Source organism: Trichomycterus rosablanca, chromosome 4, assembly GCF_030014385.1.
Source record: "Trichomycterus rosablanca isolate fTriRos1 chromosome 4, fTriRos1.hap1, whole genome shotgun sequence".
Taxonomy (NCBI): domain Eukaryota; kingdom Metazoa; phylum Chordata; class Actinopteri; order Siluriformes; family Trichomycteridae; genus Trichomycterus; species Trichomycterus rosablanca.
Window position 1 is genome coordinate 21,826,040 of NC_085991.1, and position 23,658 is coordinate 21,849,697.

The window sequence follows — 23,658 nt, forward strand, 5'->3', positions numbered from 1 at the left end:
TGCGCCTTTTGCTAATTGGTGACCTTTGACTAGTAACTGTCACCCTTACCTCTGTTTTATCAATTTTTTTACACACATGCCAATCTCCATGTTTTCTTCATTTTTTTCTAGTAGTCTACAAAACAGCTTTTTATTGGTACATTACTGTGAAAAATATTTGCCTCTGTCCTGATATTTTTCATACAAAATTTTTTATTTATGCATTTTCTCCCATTTTCTCCTAATTTAGTGTAGTCAATTTTTCTTCCGCTTATGGGGGATCCCTGATTGCAGTCGAGGTGGGTATATTGCTGCTCATGCCTCCTCTGACCCGTGTACAGCCCTTAGCGGAACCCTTTTTCACCTATGCACTCTCTATCTGCCAATCAGGGTCCTTACACCCACATAATCCGGTCATCGCGCCCTAGCAGAACCGTGTCTGCTGCAGGCACTGTCAATTATGCCAGCTAGATGGCGCCCAGCCAACCGGTGGCAATGCCAAGTTTTGAACCGAGGAGTTTAGAATCTCGACGCTGGTGTGCTAGCGGAATATCCCGCTGTGCCACATGGGCGTTTCATACTAAATTTTTAATACAAAATGTAATATAATACAATAAAAAGATATGTTAACATAAAACACAGTTTATTTGTTGAAATGGTTATGCACACCTAATTGAATTCCTGAATCTTACTGGCTGTCCCACTGTTAGAAGCAACAAGTGCAACCAAATGCTCTACATACTGGAGATCAGTGATTCCTACTATTAATATTGATGTGGAGGTATTTTATTTTTAGAATTGATTTCAAGCATAAACTTACCATTTGAGGTCCTTTTGAACTATGCAGAGGTAGACTAACTCTTGTGCTTTGGATTGTTGTTTTCTTGCATAACCTGATTCCACTAAAGCTTCAGATTACAGAATAATGACAGAACTTCAGGATCTTCTGATAGACAGCTGAGTTTGTGATTCTGTCAATTACGGCAAGTTACCTGGCCATCAAGCAGCATAGTAGCGCCATCACCATTTTGACTGTTAGTGTTCTTACAACAATCAGCCATAACATTAAAACCACCTTCTTGTTTCTACACTCACTGTCCATTTTATCAGCTCCACTTACCATATAGAAGCACTTTGTAGTTCTACAATTACTGACTGTAGTCCATCAGGACTCTTCCAGGACCACTACAGGGTAGGTATTATTTGTGTGGTGGATGATTCTCAGCACTGCAGTGACACTGACATGGTGGTGGTGTGTTAGTGTGTGTTGTGCTGGTATGAGTGGATCAGACACAGCAGCACTGCTGGAGTGATGGCTGATCAGTGTTTGTTCTTATTGTGATATACTGTGCTTTACTCAAAATGTAAAGGGATTCATGTCTTCCATGAAGACTTATTCATGTCTTCTTTAATCCATAAGCATCAACAATGTATTTTGTGGGCAAAGGTAAGATAATGCTCCTGCTAGTTAGCAGGAGGTATTGACTTGCATTTGTGGGTATTGATGCCATCAGTCTCTAATGGAAATGTCTATCTTATCTGAGGTAAGTGAGGCCTGCAGTTCCCTGGATGTAACTTACTGGATAAGTTATCAATACACTTTTGAAGACTTTTTTGTAGGTCAGCCACTGAAGGAATTTATCACTGTTTCAAGATGATGACTTACTGTGATTTGATAAAGTCTCAGAGCCTTCAAAATAGTTTCGTGACCCCTTCTAACATCATTGCTTTTTCTTCTCCTTGATGTTTTGTATTTTGTGATGGGAGCATAATCTATTGCTTGTTAAGATCTTTTAGTCTACTTCACATTATCGAAAAAGTGTTTTAGGTGATGTAATGTTTAGCTTTAACAGGGCTCCAGTAGTTAAGACAATTGCCAAGACTCCAAGTTTACCAAGTTTGTCAATCCACTTCAGCACCCTTCTCCTAATATACCTCAAATCCCTCTGCACATGCCCAAATGATCTCAATCTCCCCTCCCTGACTTATTCTCATCTTATGTTGCCAAATAAATTTGGTTTTGTTGATTAAAAAACAAGAATAAAATGACTGCTTTACATTATTATAAAAATGTAAATGATGAATATAGAAAAAATTAAATAAGTCAGGAGGACTGCACCAAATCTGCTTTATTTTAAAAGATCCATCCATGCTGTGTGCTTTACACCAAGATGCAGCATGCAAATTGGACAGTCCATGTAAACAACAGAAAAACATCTGGTTTTCTTGCAGAATCTGGTGAAGTGGATCTTGGCTTGCTGAAAGACGAGTCAGACACTGCCAGCAGAGACTAATTTGTTGTCAAAAACATATGGCTGCAACCTTAATGGGAGGTAATTGGGATGAAAACACAAGCTCAAGACAGCTGTCACCAATGAGGCATTTTAGTGAAGACAAAAAGCTTAACAGTTTGTATAAACGCACACAGGGCTACATGGACTAGCTGTCATACTCTTGACATCAGAACAAGATAGATTGCTTATGATGTCAGACAGTGTTGTTTCATTTTATCATAGCGTGTGGTGAGGATGCTACTAGTTTTAGGGACTGATTGCACCAGGTGGCTTTATATGCTGGGGTTCTGATTTCTAAATTTCCCAGTAGGCCAAGTTGTCACAATAACCAGTGTAAAATAGATGCCAAACCAGACCAGGTGTAAAGTTAAATTCTGTACTGTTTACTCATTCTGAACAGTATGTAGTTTGTTGTTTTGTTTGGATTGTCCTAAATGCTGGAATACGGCTGTATGTGCTATGTTTTCTCTCACTAAATGTTGCTTACAATCAATCACAGGGTCATAGAAATACACCAGGCATAACATTATGAGCACTGACAGGTGAAGTAAGGGTGCCCATGCTGACCCCTGTCCACAATCGAAATCGCTAACAATGGGCATGTGAGCATCAGAACTGGACCACGGAGCAATGGAAGAAGGTGGCCTGGTTTGATGAATCATGTTTTCTTTTATATCACGTGGATGGCCGGGTGCATGTGCGTCACTTACCTGGGGAACACATGGCACCAGGATGCACTATGGGAAGAAGGCAAACCAGCGCAGGCATTGTGATGCTTTTGGGCAATGTTCTGCTGGGAAACCTTGGGTCCTGCCATCCATGTGGATGTTACTTTGACACGTACCACCTACCTAAGCATTGTTGCAGACCATGTACACCCTTTCATGGAAATAGTATTCCCTGATGGCTGTGGCCTCTTTCAGCAGTATAATGCGCCCTGCCACTAAGCAAAAATGGTTCAGGAATGGTTTGAGGAGCACAACAATGAGTTTGAGGTGTTGACTTGGCCTTATATACCTTATATACTATATAGAATAGGATAGAATGCCTTTATTTGTTATTTATACATATACACATGTACAGTACAACGAAATTCTTTCTCTGCATATCCCAACCTGTTTGGAAGCTGGGGTCAGAGCACAGGGTGAGCCATCATACGGCACCCCTGGAGCAGAGAGGGTTAAGGGCCTTGTTCAATGGCCCAACAGTGGCGGCATGGCAGAGCTTGGATTCGAACTCTTAACCTTTCAGTTGATAGCCCAAAGCTCTACCCACTAGCCTACCACTGTCCCTAAATATATATAAAAATATATATATAAATATATCAGTGGCGGCTGCTGGTCTTTCAAAGAGGGGAAGCTCATTGTCGGCTTACATCATAAAATTTGTCAATTTATTTATATATAAATGTATAAATTCTCCCCTTTGTTAGTTTTCAAGAAAATGGCATGAAATGGGTTGCAGTTTGTCTTCCGACTTCACTCGCAAAATCCGCGATGGTACTGAAGCTCCCAGCGACAGCTGTCAATCAAAACGGGATTCAGTCTTTCGACTGATCCTCCAATCATCTTGCAGAAGCTCAGCGTCCAGACCCGCCCACAGCCCCATTCACCCCCAGAGACGCTCAGCCCATGCAGCCCCATAGAAGCAAAGAGACGCTCAGCGTCTGCAGGTAAATGCATTGACGCTCCGGGAATGTATGAGTTAAGTTAACAAAATTGAGTCGATTTGTGATAAGTAGCTGATTCTGAACGAACTCGTCTTCAAGATGAACGTGTTCTAACGCATTTGTAGTCAATGAAATGTTAACACAACTGTACATATTTGACCATTTAATTTTTGACATTTTAGGGGAAGCTGAGCTTCCCTTGCAGTCTTAGAGAAATCGCCACATATATATATATATATATATATATATATACACACTGTATATAATGGTGTACATCTTGGACAGGGCAAAATTTTTTCTCAGGGGAACACACACTCATTCACTCACACTTTGGGGGAGTTGAGAGCAGCCAGGTTGCCTTCTGGCATTTTCCATTTTCCATTTCTCCTATATAATCATTGCGGACTCCCCCATTTTAACTTTTATCTTTTTACCTGCCGGTCTCACAGACAAGATGTGCTATAAACTAACTGCACCCACATCCAAAACAAGGTTGAATTTGCAGACAGATTTATATTTCTAACATGATAAATCACAACAACAAAAAGGGACACCAAAAACAAGGCTGGGTAAATCATGTGGGACAACAAATGAATGGAGACCATTTGTAAACATTGATATACTTTAACTGCTCAGACTATTCAATAAAAACCCAAACAGGTGTGGACATTAAATAGAGGAACTAATGAATAGATAATGGCAGAAATTAGAACCAAACAGATACAGAACATCGATCTCCAAGCTGAGGGGAAAACCAGAGAGGATATAACTGTGAGTAAGTGAAATAACAGATTACTGGTTTAATTTTGGGAGCAGATCACAGTGACTGATTAAATGAGGTAGAATTATGGCTCTAGTGGTTACATTAAAGCTACAGCAGCAGATTGTGTTTTTCACAACAACCATAGTATCACATGTTAGCAATTTCGGGGATCAGCTATATGTAGGGCACTACTAAATGTACAGGAAAACTTTCACAGCCCTCATTTCTCAAAAAAAGAAAAACACAGATTTCATGGAGATTTGTAAAGAAAAATGCCAAGGCAGTCTTTAAATAACACTTATAAATCAAATGATAGAATGAATGAAAGCTACAATACAGAGCACACCCTACATTAACGGTTGAATGTCAACCTAGAACATCCAGCATCAGTGCTAGGCTTCATGTTCCATCTCAGATACGAAAATACTAATCCGTGTTTTGTAGGGATGTAACGATACACTCTACCTACGATGCGATACGATTCACGATACTGGGTTCACGACACGATTTTATCCCAATTTTTTTTTTTAAACAAAATGAAATTGAAGACAAATTATGACAAAGTTTCCTTTTATTATTTCTCTTTAAAAAAAAAAAGACATGCCACTCAGGTGGCGCAGCGGTAAAAACACGCGCTGGAACCAGAGCTGGGATCTCGAATACATCGTATCGAATCTCAGCTCTGCCTACCGGCTAAGGCTGAGTGGCCACATGAACAACAATTGGCCTGTTGTTTAGATTTGGGCAGGACTTAGCCGGATGGGGTCTCTCTCCCATGACTGGTGCAATTACGACCTCTGCTGGCTGATTGATGGCGCCTGCACAGAGATGAGAAAAGAGTGCTCTTAGGGTGTGTCTCTCCGTACAACGCTGAGCTGCACTGCACTCATCAAAGTGCAGGTGATAAAATGTATACTGCATGCTGCCCACGTGTCGGAGGGGGCATGGGTTAGCTTTGTTCACCTCAATCAGAGCAGGGATCGGCATTGGTGGAGAGGAAGCATGACGCAATCGGGCAATTGGATACTATCTTTTATTTATCCAAATTATGAATGCCCTTTTATTTCTGAGGTAGGTACAAACTATGCCAAATAATGCTTACAAATAATCCAACATTATATAAATAAATGAATAATACAAATAAAGAAAATATCCTCACATAAATAAAGTTGGCTGGAAAATCCCCTACCTGGCAACTTTGTGAAGTGCCATCAACCAGGCGAGGTGAATAGCGCCAGTGCCCTCTGCTGTTTAAAGTGAATATCGATTCATCTTAAATGAATAACCGATTCGAATTGTGGCACATGTGCACCGATTTTTAACTGTCTTGTGGTGCATCGTTACACAGCCCTCTCTCCATTCCCAGAATTGATTGGGATCGACAGGCAGTTTTAGTTTTGTTCAAACTAAGTTTCCTGAGTAGTGTTTTTAACTGCTTTAGACATCTTGGACATTTTGACGAAGCGATTGCTTACTGAATTGCTGTTAGATTGCTAAGACTGCCTCATAGTGCAGATTTACCAGTAAACATAAGGCACTAGAATGCTACGCAAATAAAATAATAATAAAAATGTTAAATTGCTAAACACAAACCTTACATTTTGAATTTCAGCAAATTGCAAATTACACAGGAAATGGCTCATTTGTGACGTGATTTTCACAGCTGTGAATTAGGGCAGTTAGAGCAGTAAAGATTAAAGTGAAAGCTATCTTTAACATGATTAGTAGAAGAAATGAAAACAAGCCAGTACAGCTCAGTGTTTCTGTTCAGATACTTTTTTGCTGCTTTTTGACCCCCTTTCTGTTTTTTCCTAATTTAGTCATTTATGAATCCCTATTACAATTCCTCTGTTGCTTGCATCACCTCACCGTGGGCCGAGGAGAGCCGAAGATTAGCATCCTCTTCCGCTGACAGGTGAAGTTGCTGGCTGCTTCATTACACCAGCCAGACAGTGGTATTACATAATACAGAAGGTCCAGCTATGCCATCTGTGTTCCTGTACTGCTTGTGCCTGTACCATGGCCAGTCAGCAAGAGTAAACCTTAAACAGCCATCTCTTTTTTAAATACGGCTAAATGTGTCTGTCAAACCTTTGATTTCAGCTATATGCCCTGCCAGTTCAATTAGCTCTTGGTGCTTGGTTTTTAGTGCAGTTCTTTACCAACTAAAGCTTATTTTGGTAATGTTTGTGGGGGTACTGAGTTTGTTTGTTTGTTTATTAGGATTTTAACGTCATGTTTTACACTTTGGTTACATTCATGACAGGAACAATAGTTACTCATTACACAAGGTTCCTCAGTTCACAAGGTTATATCGAACAGTCATGGACAAATTTGTATCTCCAATTTACCTTACTTGCATGTCTTTGGACTGTGGGAGGAAACTGGAGCTCCCGAAGTAAACCCACGCAGATATGGGGAGAACATGCAAACTCCACACAGAAAGGACACGGACTGCTCCACTGAGCCACAGTGCCACCCGGGGTACTGAGTAGTTGTTTGTTGATTTGGGAATGATCCCTTCTCAGAGGGCTTTGCTGCAATCTACTGTGTACACTTGTAAGAACAGCTTATAGGCACTGCCTTAACCTCATCACCTGGAGTAAACAAAGCTCTAAATACAAAATGTTGCCATTCAAAATCCACTCCGTTTAAGGGGATGATTTTGCTACCAAATTGATATGTGTCCTTTTTAATGCTTTGCTTTTAGACCACATTAGAATATACTGATTACTGTATGTGTGATGCTTATTAGGTGATGTTAGCAGGGTTGGCAGGGCTTGCAGCAAGGAGATGTGTTATATCTTCTGAACTCTCTGCTAATCATCTGGGTAATGGCATGCTGATTAAGGATAAATCATCTTCAAAGGTTAAAGGACAGATCTCTGTATTCTGTGTTAACGTAATCTCATATCATCTATAGACACCTGAATCTCCTGAAGCTCTGACTTTTTTACATTACAGCCTTTTAAGCTCCATTCTGTGATCTTTTTGCCTCTGTTGGTTGTCGAAAATGAGGTCAAGTGGTGAAAAATGTCAAGGGAATAGCTGTTACAGTTTTAGTAACTTATGCTGACATATTCTTGCAGAAATATGTAAGGGTGTGGCACCATGACCTGGGCCCATTTAAACGTGTGATGTGATAATGGCTCCTGACTGGATATGCTTGATGTAGGACCCTATATTAAAGTGGTGGCAGCCAGGGTGTTCATAGTTATGTTAACGTTACCAGAGTAAAACGGCAAAACTTCGTTTTAGTAACTAAAAAAAGTCATACAATATACAGTGGTAGCTTGAAATTTGACGTTAATTGGTTCTGGGAGTGGCGTTGAGTTTAAAAGGCGTTGATTTTAAGGTATTTTTTCCGTAAGGATGTATAGAAAACCTGTTAATGCGTTCCATGGTCCCGTGGAACTGCATATATTTTAAGCTAATGTAAAATAATGAGGTTGTTTTTGACATGTATACACTAAAAATACCACAAATATAATATAAAAACACAAAAATACAATTGAAAAATTTGATGATGATGTTTTACGGCACCGCTCAAGTTGAGCACTAAACAAAGCAGCAGTCACACACACGTTGAGTTTAAAGGAAACGTTGAGTTTAAGGGTACAAATTTCTTGACGCAGGGTGTTGAGTTTAAAAGATTTTGAGTTTAGGGGGCGTTGAGTTACAAGGTATCACTGTACCTACAAATTACATCTGCTTCAGATAAATGCCAGCTTCATGAAGGCCTTTACATCAAAAGACAAGGACACAGTGTTATTGAAGCACCAGCGTGACTACAGTATGTTATTGGAATACCTTTCCTTTGTGAAGAAACTTGCAGCTGCTAAATGTGTTCGAGTTACAAACTTTGTGTATGAGGAGCTTAAAGAAAAACAAGGACACAGTCTCATTGATGAGCAGCATCAGCAGTTACAAGCCAGGTACTTAAATATATTTACATCTATAAAAAAGGCGCCCTTGTCAAAAGGAATGGGTTTAAGTTTAACCATAAATTTATGGTTTTTCCTCTTAATTAGCTTTAAATCTTTATAATTGCACAAACTTAATATTAAAAACAACAAAAAAATTGTCTGTACATTTGAAGTGTAAATAAGCACTGGGAGTACAAAATAGCATAAACAAAAGTGGTTGAATTTTTTGTGTTCTTATGCTGTAGTGTGCAAACCCCTTTTCTGAAAAAGTCCAGACTGTTATCAGTAAAAGGTGCAAAAGCCAACATCTGTCATGTTATGGTGGTGCGTCAGTGCCCACAGCATGGGTGACTTGTATGTGTGTAAAGGTACCATTGACACAGAGGCGTATATTGGGATTTTAGAGAGACACATGCTACCATCAAGGCCAGGCCTCATTCTGTACGTGCTACATCGATGTGGCTTTGTAGACACAAAGTGCATGTGCTTGACTGGCCTGCCTGCAGTCCAGATCTCTCCTCTATTGAAAATGTACGACACATTTTGAAGAAAATGTGAGAATGGAGACTCAACATGCAAATCTGCAACAAATAGTGTTCTCATTTCCCTAATCATTATAAGTCTTTTATTAATAGGAAAGCTGATGGAACACAAGGATACATGTGTAAATGGGTTTCTATTTACAGAATACAAAGACGTTGATCAGTGAAACATTGGAAATCTTTTCTTTCTACTTTTATCAATTCCAGGATGAGATTCAGTAGAATTTAATCACAGATTCTTCTCCTCACTGCGTTTTACAAACGTCTCAACTATTCTGGAAATGGGGTTTGTAAATTAACAGCATCTCCACTGCAGTGCTGTTGACAAATTGTTTTACTGTTATGTAGCTGTAGTGATAAATAGTGGTGCTGGGCTGTATGTAAAAGATGCATAATAAAGGCAGGATCAGTGAAAGTGTTTGCAGTCTAATTAATCAATGTGATTCATTTGAGTGATTCATGAAGAGACCTGCTTGTGTATTCTGGCAGCATCATTTTACAGCATCTATAGATCTATAGAGGGTCTGAGGGCGGCTCCAGCAAGGCTGAGATGTGAATGATTTATCTATTTATCATAACGGAAATAATCTGTTCTGTTCCGGTGCTAAATAATTTACTCCACCATGTTTGGATCAGCGCATCTAACATAACATAAAATCAACTTTATTCCACTGCATCGCATAAACCCAATTCTGATTTACTGTACATAGCACAGTCATTTGATGTGAAGAGTGTTTTTGAGACCACAATATTTAATGAGATTTGGTAGTAATTATTCTACAAAAAAGATCTGTTTACTTTTATTTCATCAACTGCTTTGTCCTGGTCAGGGTCATGTGGTACAATTCCACTGGGAAACACTGGGCGCAAGGCAGGAATACCCTAAACAGGACAGAGCTATGGACATTGCAGGGCTTTGGACATAGACAAATCCAATAATGTCTTCATAGGCACCTGGTTGGTTGATAGCACAGTTGTGATTTGAACCCAGCGTTATAGATCACTGCACCCTTGAATGGTTGTCCTATAGTAGAAAAGGTTCTTTCATTTTATAGGTTTTTCATATGAGCTTGTCTTATTCCACGATTGTGAAGTAAATTAATTGTCCTGCATCGCTTATGCTTCCTAACTGGACAGATTGATATCCCTGAAGTTTAATTGTCTTGGTGTTATACTGTGATGACTAAGTGTTCCATTGACTTTTTTGAGCAGTAGAGTGTGACGAAAGAGACAAAAACCATTACAGTTTGCTATTATACAAGTTTGTGGATTGTCTAGAGGTTCTTTGAGCACTAAAATAGCACACCGATGGTAGAATGGCTCTGCAAGACCATCGCATTATTTAGTTTGTGAAGATTTGGCCTTGTTGGTTTATTTGATATCATCAGTCTGAATCAGATGCGTGACTAAGATTAGAACCAAGGTTTGTAATCCATCATACCAACAGCTGGCGCTGCTATTAGTTAAGCTGCCAAGCTTGGACGTATTTAAAACTATTTCACGTGACTGGTGACAGGGTGTCAGTCTGACCTAGAAATGTCTTATGGGCTGCTTTTAGACTACAAGGAGGAACGAAGAGCCTTGTATTATCTTGTACCACACTCCTCATAGACTGACAAAACCTGATTTAACAGTTCTGAAACTTATGCTTGTACCCTTACAGGTGTACAGTGCAGAGATGTTTGTTCAGGCTTGGGTTGATATTTGGTAAGCAAGATGTGGAAAGAGAGAGTAATGATGAAGAGAGAGAAAGGAGAAGGAAATGAGCAAAAGAGGAAAAGAGAGAGATAGATGGAACGAGATTGAGCGAGTGTTTATTCAGAAATCCCAGAGCACTTTATTTAGGCTTCATTACTTCATACACATGGCCAATGAATTTAGGATATTTATAAAAAATCACATCAAAAACGGATTCTAACTAGCTGTGTAACCAACCATAAAAGATAAAAACAAAGCTTGAAGGCAGAGCTGAGGAAAAATTTGGAAAGAACATACATAGGATCTATAGAGATATAGATAGGACAGTCAAAATATACTCAAAATAGGATAAAAAAGATTAAAACAGTTTGGGGTAATACTATCAGCCTAGTAGGGCACTCAACAGACACAACTGGCTGTGTTTAAGGTATGACGGGGTGGGGCTGGATTGGGTATCACCTCTGCAACAGTAACTTTTATAGTATGTTTGATAAATACTGAGGGGGTAGTATAGTCCTACATACATGCTAAGGCTTGGTTATCCTGTGTAGGAAACTTAAATTCATTAAATGGCTGATGTACTCATTAGAGGCAGTTCCGATCATACAATTAAAATGGTTAGAAAGCAGTACAAGCTTTCACCATACCATACTTGTACCAGCGTGTACCAGCATATCTCTCTCTCTCTCTCTCTCTCTCTATATATATATATATATATATATACACATATAACAGACATGGGGACTTGAGTCTGCATCTGTTTCTACACTTACTGTCCATTTTATCAGCTCCATTTACTGTATAGAATCACTTTGAAGTTCTACAATTATTGAGTGTAGTTCATCTGTTTCTCTGCATGCTTTGTTAGCCCCCTTTCATGCTGTTCTTCAATGGTCAGGACTCTCCCAAGACCACCACAGAGTAGGTATTATTTAGGTGGTGGATCATTCTTAGCACTGCAGTGACACTGACATGGTGGTGGTGTGTTAGTGTGTGTTGTGCTGGTATGAGTGGATAAGACACAGCAGCACTGATGGAGTTTTTAAACACCTCACTGTCACTGCTAGATTGGGAATAGTCCACCAACCTAAAAATATCCAGCCAACAGCGCCCCGTGGGCAGCATCCTGTGACCACTGATGAAGGTCGAAGATGACCAACTCAAACAGCAGCAATAGATGAGCGATTGTCTCTGACTTTACATCTACAAGGTGAACCAACTAGGTAGGAGTGTCTAATGGAGTGGTCAGTGAGTGAACATGGTATTTAAAAACTCCAGCAGCGCTGCTGTGTCAGATCCATTCATACCAGCACAACACACACTAACACCACCACCATGTCAGTGTCACTGCAGTGCTGAGAATGATCCACCACCTACATAATACCTACTCTGTAGTGGTCCTGTGGGGGTCCTGACCATTAAAGAACAGGATGAAAGCAGGCTAAAAAAAAAAGTATGTAGAGAAACAGATGTACTACAGTCAGTAATTGTAGAACTACAAAGTGCTTCTATATGGTAAGTGGAGCTGATAAAATGGACAGTGAGTGTAGAAACAAGGAGTTGGTTTTAATGTTATGGCTGGTCAGTGTATTGAGATTTTAGAGAGACACATACTGCTATCCATGGTTATTTCAGCATAACAATGCCAGGCCTTATTCTGCACATGCTACAGTAACGTGGCTTCATGTGTGCTTTACTGGCCTGTCTGCAGTCCAGCTATGTCTCCTATTGAAAAAGGCACATCAAAAAGAGGAGAATCAGACCATGGACTGATAAGGAGTTGAGGTCTTGTAACCACAATAAATATTACAAAAAACTTACAGGGTTTGAATTTCTAAATCCACAGTATGTTTGACATGTGGAATGTTCTATTGACAGCTAATTGTGCTTGACAAATTTGTGTCCTCATCAGCATCAACATCTCACATCAGCAGCATTTTGTTAGCAACTGCAAAAATACTTCATAATAGCCTATTCCAACACACAGAATATGTACTGTCTAAGCTGGTGGAGACTTTTAAGGTTGCTGCAGATCAGTATGTATTTAAATATCACATCTTACATTATTTACTGTTTTTGGATCAATTCTAAATGTTCTTTACTTTGCATAATCATTACTGTTGAATATTTTTTGTAGGAGTAATGCCCGTTCCAGACCAGCTTTCTGACAGCGAGAACTCCAGCATGCTGAGCCCAGTGTTAAACGCCTCTAACGGGGATGGATCTGAGACAGAGACAACGTCTGCCATCCTAGCCTCTGTCAAGGAGCAGGTCAGTCAGAGTCACGTCTTTTTTCAGTTGGTTACCTACTTTGTTTAACTGTACTGAATAGAGAATAACTGGCATCCCCACTTACATATACATTATAATCCAGATGAACCACCTGCCATGGTCAAACAGTGGTAGAGTAGGTGCAGCACAGCAATACACTTCCTGGGGACTTTTTGTTTAAGCATGACTTTGTCCCTGTGCATTTAGAGAGATCAATAAAAGACATGGTTTTACACATTTGTTATTAAGGAACGTGACTGGCCTGACACCATCACACCACCACTGCTGTTTTTGATAGTTGGATCAATGTTCTTACTATATATTGTTCCCTCCTTTTCTTGTGTTCCTCCCATTTAGCCTAGATCCCATTCAGAGGGTAGAGGTAGCTCAGCAGTCAAGGGAGTAGCCTATTAATTACAAGGCTGCTGGTTCAAAACCCTCCACTCACAAGTTGCCACTGTTGGGCCTCTGAGCAAGACCCTTAGCCCTCTATTGCTTGCATTACATCCAGTCACAATTGTAAGTTGCTTTAGCTAAATGTACTTGCTAATGCTGTAAATGTAAAATGAACACTGAATTTAGCAGAGGCTTGAGATGTCTGCAGTTCCTTAAATATTTTTTGATTCACTGGAAAAGTTGTTGCTAAGCCTTTGAAGGCATTTCAGCAGACTTCAATTCCTGGAAAAGTTCTAAATGGTTTTAAGTTTTAACCATAAAAATAATGGCTCTTACCGTGGTTTGGTGAAGTCCTAAAACACAAACATGTGGCTTTAATACCCTGATATGTTTTGCCACATTTTCTAAAAGACACAAAATGATTTATCTGTGGAAACTTGAAGGTGACTACCTGACTGTAAGGCTAAAGATAAGTCTGATATATATTCCAGTGGCCTTGTTAAAAGCAAGCCCAGTTTCTGTTGATGCATGCTCAATAATCCAGGTACACAAATCCACAAAGTTGAATCAGTTCATCCGAATGACTTCTTCAGTCTGAGCTGGTGTTGAATACCCCAACCTTATATGCAGTTGATTTGCATAACGACCGATCACTGCCCATTGCATAACAATGGAACTGGTGATCAGGTCCATATGAAATTCACAATGACCATTAATTACAATGGCCATGTGTGTCTTTCACACTGGGGTAAAGCTCCAATTACGGCGTTGTATGATGGTGAGAGATGTACTCTTAGGCCCCCTCCCCGGTTCAGAGATGGTCGTTCCCTCTTCACATAGATGACCTCTTTGACTCCACGTTCAAACCAGCGTTCCTCCTTGTCAAGGATCTGCACATCTTCATCATTAAATGAGTGGCCGCTGGCTTGCAGGTGGGTGTAAACCGCAGTCCTGGCCAGAAGAGGTCGATCTTCTATGTTGGGCCATCCGTTTCGCCAGTGGCTGTTTAGTTTCCCCGATGTACAGTTCCCGACAATCCTCCCGGCACCTAACAGCATACACTACGTTACTCTGTTTGTGTCGAGGAACCCGGTCCTTAGGGTGAACTAATTTCTGGCGTAGCGTGTTCTGGGGTTTGAAAGCAACTGAAACATGGTGTTTGAAGAATATCCGTCTTAATTGTTCCGATACTCCCGCCACATACGGAATCACCACTGGTTTGCGCTTAGAACGCGGTTGTTCTTCTCCTCCCTTCGATCCACTGGAGCTGTGTTTGGGCATTTTCCCCGCTTTTATGAATGTCCAGTTGGGATAACCACATTCACCCAGGGCCTTCTTGACATGAGATTTCTCTCTATCCTTGGCCGTAGTGTCTGTGGGGATGCTGTTCGCCCGGTGGTGCAGCGTCCTGATGACTCCTAGTTTGTGCTCCAAAGGATGATGGGAGTCAAACCTTAAGTACTGGTCCATGTGCGTTGGTTTGCGGTAAACATTTACTTTCAACCGTCCCCCATCTTTACTAGCAATTTCACAGTCTAAGAAGGCTAAAACGTTGTCGCTTGCATCCTCCCTTGTGAACTTGATGTGTTTGTCCACCGAGTTGATGTGGTCCGTGAAATGTGGTACTTCCTCTGATTTTATTTTAACCCAGGTGTCGTCCACATATCTGAACCAATGACTCGGTGGTGTCCCTGAGTAGGTCCTTAGTGCCTTCTTTTCCACTTCCTCCATGTACAGGTTTGCAACAATAGGTGAGACTGGGGACCCCATAGCACACCCATGTTTCTGTTTGTAGAACTGTCCTCTGTACGAGAAGTAGTTGGACTGAAGACACAGTTCTAGAAGTGTGCACACCTGGACCGTGGTAAGGGTGGTCCTCGTGCTCCGGGTGGGGTCACCTTGTAGTTTCCTATGGACCACCTCCACTGCCTCAGCAACCGGAATGCACGTGAAGAGGGATGTAACATCATACGAGACCATTGTTTCCTCCGTCTCAATAATGACGCCCTTCACCTTGTCCACAAAATCCATGGTGTTCTGAATGTGGTGTTCCGTGCTACCTACCAACGGGTTGAGAATCGATGCTAGAAACTTAGAAATGTTATAAGTCACAGAGTTAATCATACAAACAATGGGTCGTAAAGGTACATCCTGTTTGTGTATCTTAGGTAACCCATTCAGACTAGGTGTAGCCTCCCCCGGATATAATTTGTAGTACAAAGCCCTGTCAATAGCATTGTTCTGTTCTAAAACTTTCAGACAATCTATCACCTTTTTCTTGTAGCTACTACCTGGATCTCGTTTCAGCAGCTCATAAGTGTTAGTGTCACTAAGTAACAACATCACTTTCTTATGATAGTCTATCTGGTTTAATAGAACAGTACATCTACCTTTGTCAGCAGGAAGTATGATGATGTTATTGTCCTTACTAAGTGTAGTAAGTGCATACCTCTCGTCTCTGCTGATGTTGGATGGCGGTGGCTTTGCATTACTCAGGCAAGCTGACACTTTCATCCGCAACTGTTCCGCTTCCAGGTCGGAGATGTTGTTGTTGCGGATTGCTGATTCTGTGGCTGTGATCAGTTCCACTAGTGGGACTTGCTTTGGTGTAACAGCGAAATTCAACCCCTTAGCCAAGATGTCTTTCTCCGCTTGTGTGAGTTGTCTGTCCGACAAGTTCTTCACCCACTTGTCCACATCACCAGCGTGTGTTTGCCCTTCATTCCTCTTTCAGCCATCCATGGTCTGTTGGTGTTTCTGTCCTGCAGCAAGCAAGTCAAACTTTTTTCGCTGCCTGGTTTTTGACTTTTCATGTTGTCCTAGATGAGCCTTCTGCGTGAAGTTAATCACCTGTTGGAGAGTGGGCTCATCTAGACGTGATGTAAGTTTTTGTACAATCTGCTCCTCTCTAGTTTTTAAGACATCGATTGTGAAGTTAGTTTGTCTCACCCGTTCATTCAATAGCTGGTTCTGTGCCTTCTGAATGATCTTGCTAGCTCGGTGACCTTTGACAGAAGATCTGAGTTGCAGGCTCTTAGGTGTGATCCTGCTCTGTCTGCATCTGATGTTAAATCGCAGGTGGTTCCTGTAGTCAGCCATCTTACGTGCCGTTTTCTCGTACTCTCGTACGAGTTTGAGGCAATCCTTGCCGAAGTGAGTCAGAATCTGTTGATGCATGCTCAATAATCCAGGTACACAAATCCACAAAGTTGAATCAGTTCATCTGGACACAAGTTTGTTGTAGAGATACGTTTCGTCACTCAATCCGAATGACTTCTTCAGTCTGAGCTGGTGTTGAATACCCCAACCTTATTGTAAGCCCAGTTGTATTTAATTAACTTAACTTGCCTACTAATTGAATTTGGTTTACTCAGTGTGGTCCTGAGTTCAGTTCTGGCTTCCAGTCACTGTCTGTAAGTTGTGTATGTTTTTTTTCTGTCTGCCCTAGTTGTAATTAAGTTAAGTAATTTATTGTGTAAGTGATTATGTGATGGATTGGCATCCTGTACATGGTGTAGTTCCTGTTAGTGCTGGACCCACTGCAACCCCAACTTGCAAGGTGTGGTTATTAAAAAGAGTATTAATGATACATTAATTATTTGGTTGATTGAATAACTGGGGGGTTACTTTTTCTTTCTTCCAAATTCACTTTTATGAAATGATTTTTATTTGTTTAATTTTAAATAATTCAGTCTGATGAATGTGGAATTAAAGAGGCAATCAAAAAGGTGGCACTTTTAATTTTAATAGAGTTTACCAACAATAAAGTTTAAAAGTAATTCTTAAGTCAAATCATTGATTTATCAATAATGAGTTCATGGTAATATATCTGGATTCTAGTGTTTGTGTTATGATACTTATAAAAAGCAGTATGATAAAGAATTCATGATAAAGGCCATTTAGAAGGCTGGTAAAATCATAGAGAGATGAAAGCGATCATGACAAGGCTTCCACTCTCTGTTTAAGTCTAGCCTTCTTTTTCACTTTTAGCTGTAAGGCAGGAAAAAATGTGGGAATAGCATGGGTATAGTAAAATAGGCCACAGACATAGACTGCTCTGGACCAGCCTAATAGCTCTTTTATTAGAGGGGGAATCTAAAATTGTCAGCCACATTATTTCTCTGTAGGTCAGCAGAAGAGGGATGTCGTTCTAAGATGTTTCTTTCTTACTCTTACTCAGTTACACCCAACAGGATTACAATCAAACGTTTTCATACACTTGGCAGTGACATGCATAATGCATATTAAGGCAGTCAGCATTATTGGAACATTTACTTCTTTGTCCAGGAATGAATTTGAGTTCTTTGACATGTTTATTGTGGATTTGCATTTAAACAAAGAAGTATGTGTTACAGTAATTCAATTAGAGAAAAAGAACAGCTGCAGAAAACATGAAAATCCCTGACTGCCATTACATTTACGGCATTTAGCAGACGCCTTTATCCAAAGCGACTTACATTAATTACAGTTACAGTATACAGTCTGAGCAATTGAGGGTTAAGGGCCTTGCTCAAGGGCCCAACAGCAGCAACCTGGCAGTGTTGGGGCTTGAACCAGCGACCTTCTGGTTACTAGTCCAGTACCTTAACCACTAGGCTACGGCTTGCCCGTACGACATGCCTGTGGGTGGCATCATGTTTCTGTGGGTAGCACCTCCGCCTCACAGCAATAAGGTTATGGGTTCAGTTCCCAGGTGGAACGGTCTGTGTTTTTTCTGTGTGGAGTTTGTTTGTTCTGTGTGTCTGTGTTGGTTTTGTCCCATAGTTCAAGGACGTGGTAAAGGTGATACAACATTGCATGTGACAGTGTTTGCCATTGAACTTGAACTGATGAATCATGTGTAACCTGGAACTACCTGTACTGTCATAAATGTATAAAAGTGTAAAACAAAAAAAATATTACATACATGTCCATTACAAGTGTATGTAAACTTTAACTGGATAGACAAATTCATCAATGTTTCATCAATTCATCAAATTCGTCATGTTTTTACTGCAATGAACATTTTTATTTCTTATACTAATACTACTACAAATAATAAAAAAAAAAATATTTACTACATGGACAAAAGTATTGGGACACCATGTATAATTTTTGTAATTCATGTGTTTTAACCACAACAGTTAAAAGGTGTAATAAATCAATGATATAAAGGAAATTAAATGCTTCCATCAGCAACGTTTTAGGGACGGTCCTTTCCTGTTTCAGCATTAATGTGGCCCTGTGTAAAAGCTATTTTGACTAAATAAACACAAATCCCCACAGACAGTCCAGTGAGAAGCTTTCTCAGAAGAGTGGTTGTTGTTATAGCTGAAAATTTCACATAAAGGTCACTCTGTTTTAATACCATTCATTTTTTTATATGGGGTGTCCAACACATTTAAGTGTGTGTTACAGTTTTTTAAGAAATTAAATAAATTTTAGATCAACCACTAGAGGGCAATCATTTACTGTACTGTTGTTTACAAAGAGACCAACAGGGACAAGACAAAATTATAGAAACGTTAATTGATCAAGACTTAGAGAAAAGAAATAGGAATGATTTGTGGTGCACTGTTGCACTAAGAAGAAAACCTTCTAGCTCTCTGATAAATAAAGAAGGACCTCTACTTCACAGTCTGCTCTCCACAGCTTAGCTTGGCTTTATTCTGTACTACTCTTAAATCATTTCAGCAGTATGTCAGGACGTGTCAGTGGAAAGTTTGGTATGCTCTCTCTAGATTCTCTGTTGTCCTCAAACCTCCTATAAACATGTCAGTAGGTGGATTCATTGCTCTAAATTACCCCTTGAATTAGTGAAATTGGCATCCTGTCACGGTGTATCCCTGCCCTGCATGCACCCAGAGTATCTTGGCAGGCATTAGACCCATCATGTCTCTGATAAAAATAAACTGTGTATGTTCTTTAATTATTTACTAAATGATTACATTGAATGAAAAATGAACCCAGGTTTGTGCTCCCCGTTCCAAATGATGCTTTTTTTACAGGCAATGGCCTTTTATATGTAAGGTTTCTGAAATTCAGGTAATATCTCTTACAGCCAGGAAATCTCACATATTAGTGCAAATGGTCAGAGCACATTTTTAGCCATTACATACTGGTAATAGGTAACCAGTCTTTTAGAGTTTACCTGTGCTTATGATTGTGATTTAGTTTCATGTTGGGCGGCACGGTGGCTCAGTGGGTAGCACTGTCGCCTCAAAGCAAGAAGGTCCTGGGTTTGATTCCCAAGTGGAGCGGCCTGGGTCCTTTCTGTGTGGAGTTTGCAGTTTCCTCCCACAGTCCAAATTATGCAAGTGAGGTGAATTGGAGAAACAAAATTGTCCATGACTGTGTTTGACATTAAACTTGAACTGATGAATCAGTAGTAATAATCACCAGTAACTACCTGTCCTGTCATGAATGTAACCAAAATGTGTGTTAAACATGACGTTAAATAAAATCCTAATAAAATATATAAGTAATTTCATGTTTTAATATAAAGCAAGACTTTATCCTGCAATGTGCAGATACTGATATAGAAACTTCTGTTTTTGTGGTGGTATCATGCAGCACAATGGATAATGTAAAGCAAAGCAAAATATCCAGCTACTGCGTGTGTGTGCTTTGTTTGCAGTTTCAAGATTGCACATGTAAGCCATATCTTATCCGCATCTCACAAAGCCAGGCTCTCCTGCATTCCCACATGCTGTTATAGGTAAAGCACCTCAGCAAGCCCCATCACAGTAGAAAGATGCTTTGTTAAACAGGTTGATGCACTAGAGATAAACCTATTCTAAAACATGACAAGAGCCCCATGTGGAGCACTGCAAATACGTGACTGTCTTTCATATCAGGCTGTCTTTGTTTTTTGTTTTCCTGGTCCTTCGAGTGTCATTTTACACAAGCAGCTGCCATCTTGTAGTGCTTTTCCAGAGGTGGGATACAGTGCAGAAGTCTTATTAATCCGAAACCAGGACCATCTGTACCCTGGTTAAGTGCATGTGCCCATTTCCCATCAGTTAACAGTCCCAGTGAAAGCAAAAGGAGTTCCCAGAGATCTGTTATAACATGAAAACAGGACATCAGCATATTAAATATGTCAATTAGAATGTTAAATGCTGCATACTGTTGGTGTCTTTCATATTGCTTTATCCAAGTTTAAACACAAGACTCAAAGTATCTTAATACTTGGGTGCTGGAGCCTATCCCAGCTTTTAAATGGGTGCAAGGCACGCAGTAACACCCTGGACGGGACGCCAATCCATTGCAGGGCAGACACACATACACATACACACCCCCATTCACTTACAGGGCAATTCAGTGTCTCCAATTAACCTGACTGCATGTTTTTGGACTGTGGGAGGAAACCGGAGCTCCCAGAGGAAACCCACACAGACATGGGGAGAACATGCAAACTCCACACAGAAAGGACCCGAAACGCCCCGCCTGTGGATCGAACCCAGGACCTTCTTGCTGTGAGGCACGCCTTACTATAATTATGCACGCCTTACTATAAAGAGACAAATTTTAAATAAATGTAAATTTGACTGGTCATATTTTTCCTCTGAATGGATGGGCTTTGTTGTTAAGAAATGAGCATTTCTGTTTAGGTGTTAACCCTCTCTGTGCTGTTTGCTAGTTGCATTTCTAAGGCCGAACTATCATCTTAATTTTTGTTTCTTAACGTTTGCAGTACTTTAGGAAAGCTCAGGATCAGGGGGCCAAGGTTTAAGGGTCACGCATTGCTACTGCATTCCATAGTGCACCGCATAGGTTCTATACGAGCAATATGTTGTGCACTAAGCATATACACTACATTAAATAGCCTGTTTGGGATACAGCTCACAGGTCGTAAATGTAATGGTTTAAAAAAGCTCTCCAACATTGCTCTCACTTCACTAAAGGGATGTCGGAAAGACAAGTATATCACTACTCAGGGACCCCAAGCCAATGTTTGTCCTAATGCTCTACACTAGTTCTAGTAACACTTTTCTACACAAGTTCCCCGTTCTTTGTTCTCTGGTAAATAAATGCAGCATTGGTGCTTAGCTACAGTACACATCACTTAGCAATGGAAAGAATGACCCTGGAAAAGTAACACTACACGTTAGTCTGCAGTGCTAATAATTACATTATTATTGTGTTTGTATTGACCTTGCAATGTATACAGACGTATTTGCAGAGTATATTGTGTGTTGTATTCATCTGTTAGATGACATACCTGAAAATATGTTGGTGGCATTTAAATGCTCTTGTTGAGCTGTAAGCCAGTCAGGTTAGAAAAATTAAGCTGAGTGTTTAAAAAGACTGACACACACAGACTCAGGCTGAGTATTCCATTAGTTGTATTGTAGGCTACAATGAGAGAGTGTCAATGCCCCTAACCATTAGCAGCCTCTTTTGTGAGAGAGTGAAGATGCAAACTGCAGCCATCTATTAAAAGGGCAGCACCGCTCATGCTAAATCACAGTCGTTCCTAATGTGTTCAGAATTCTAGACTGCCATTAGCGTGCTTATGGTGAGAGACTGAAAGTCAGTTTATTAAATTTCTGTCTGATATGAACAGTGATCTAAACAAACGGCTTTTTGTCAGAGGTGAATTGATGGAAGAAGTGACTATAGCTTTTGTAATCATATTTTATGCTTGCATCAAATTCAGTTGAGTAATCAATCAAGGAATCAAGGAGGGTTTATTGTCATTCACATCACATGTGGTACATGAGGTGGAACGAAATTATGACCCAAGGTCCCAGTTACACCCAATAAAATATCTAATATATACAATACAAAAGAATAATCATAGTATGAAAAATATTTACAAATATAAAAAGTAGAAGTAAATGTAGCAATGTAAAAATGTAAAAATGTAGAAATGTAGAAATGTAAAAATGTAGAAATGTAGAAATGTAGCAGCAACATGAACAATAAGAGTGCATTTAACTTATAAGCATGGGTAGTAGAACTGAGTAGCAGCATAATAAAATGACCAAGTGCAAGGTGCAAAGACAGTGTCTTATTGTGCGTAAATGTAAGGTGTCCAAGTGTACTCTGAAAGTGTCAGTGCAGAGTGTTTGGCGAGGTGGAGTTTGAGAGTCTTACAGCTTCGGGAATGAAGCTGTTTCTCAGTCTTGTTGTTCTACACTTAATGCTCCACAGCCTCCTGCCTGAGGGGAGCAGGACAAAAAGTGAGTGTGCTGGGTGAGTGGGGTCCTTCATGATGCAGGTGGCCCTTTTCCTGCATCTGGAGGTGTAGATGTCGGTGGTGGTGGGGAGGCTGACTCCGACCGTCCTCTGTGCCGCCTTCACCACTCTCTGCAGAGCTTTCCTGTCTGCAGCCGAGCAGCTTCCATGCCACACGTTGATGCTGGAGCACAGGACGCTCTCCACCACACATCTGTAGAAGGAGGTGAGGACTGAGCTCCCGAGTCCGGCTCGCCTCAGCCGCCTGAGGAAGTAGAGCCGCTGATGTGCCTTCTTGACCAGACAGGAAGTGTTGTTGCTCCAGGTGAGGTTGTTACTCAGGTGCACACCTAAGTACCTGTAGCTGGAGACCACTTCCACCTCAGATCCTCCGACGTGCAGGGGGAGGTGGGCGTGTCTGCTCCTTCTGAAGTCCACGATCATCTCCTTCGTCTTCTTCGTGTTGATGCAGAGGTTGTTCTTTCTGCACCAGTCCTCCAGGTGTTCCACCTCCTGTCTGTAGTTGGACTCATCATTGTTTGTGATGTTTCCAACCACTGCTGTGTCGTCCGCAAACTTCACAATATGACAGCCCGGATGGAGAGGTGAGCAGTCATATGTGAGCAGTGTGAACAGGAGGGGGCTCAACACGCAGCCCTGAGGGGAGCCAGTGCTGAGGATAGTGGTGGAGGAGGAGATGTCATGGATCTTCACCGACTGCGGCCTGTTGGTCAGGAAGTCCAAGACCCAGTTGCAAAGGGAAATGCTCAGTCCAAGTGAGAAGAGTTTGTTTGTTAGGGTCTGGGGAATCATGGTGTTGAAAGCAGATGTAAAGTCCACAAAGAGCAAACGGACATAAGAATCCTTCTGCTCCAGGTGGGTGAGTGCGGTGTGGACCACAGAAGAAATGGCATCTTCTGTGGAGCGGTTCTGTCTGTATGCGTACTGGTGTGGGTCC

At 40.7% G+C, this 23,658-nt stretch overlaps 1 protein-coding gene across 5 annotated transcripts in view; it reads left to right on the plus strand.

Moving 5' to 3' along the window:
* ctnnd2b (catenin (cadherin-associated protein), delta 2b) overlaps positions 1-23,658 on the plus strand; it is a 178,199-nt gene that overhangs the window by 31,606 nt on the left and 122,935 nt on the right. For all 5 annotated transcript variants that reach the window (XM_062993956.1, XM_062993958.1, XM_062993960.1 and 2 more), the window contains exon 2: positions 13,009-13,142. In XM_062993956.1, the coding sequence (XP_062850026.1) occupies positions 13,014-13,142 (129 nt within the window). In that variant the 5' untranslated portion in view covers positions 13,009-13,013. The remainder of the gene's footprint in view (positions 1-13,008; positions 13,143-23,658) is intronic.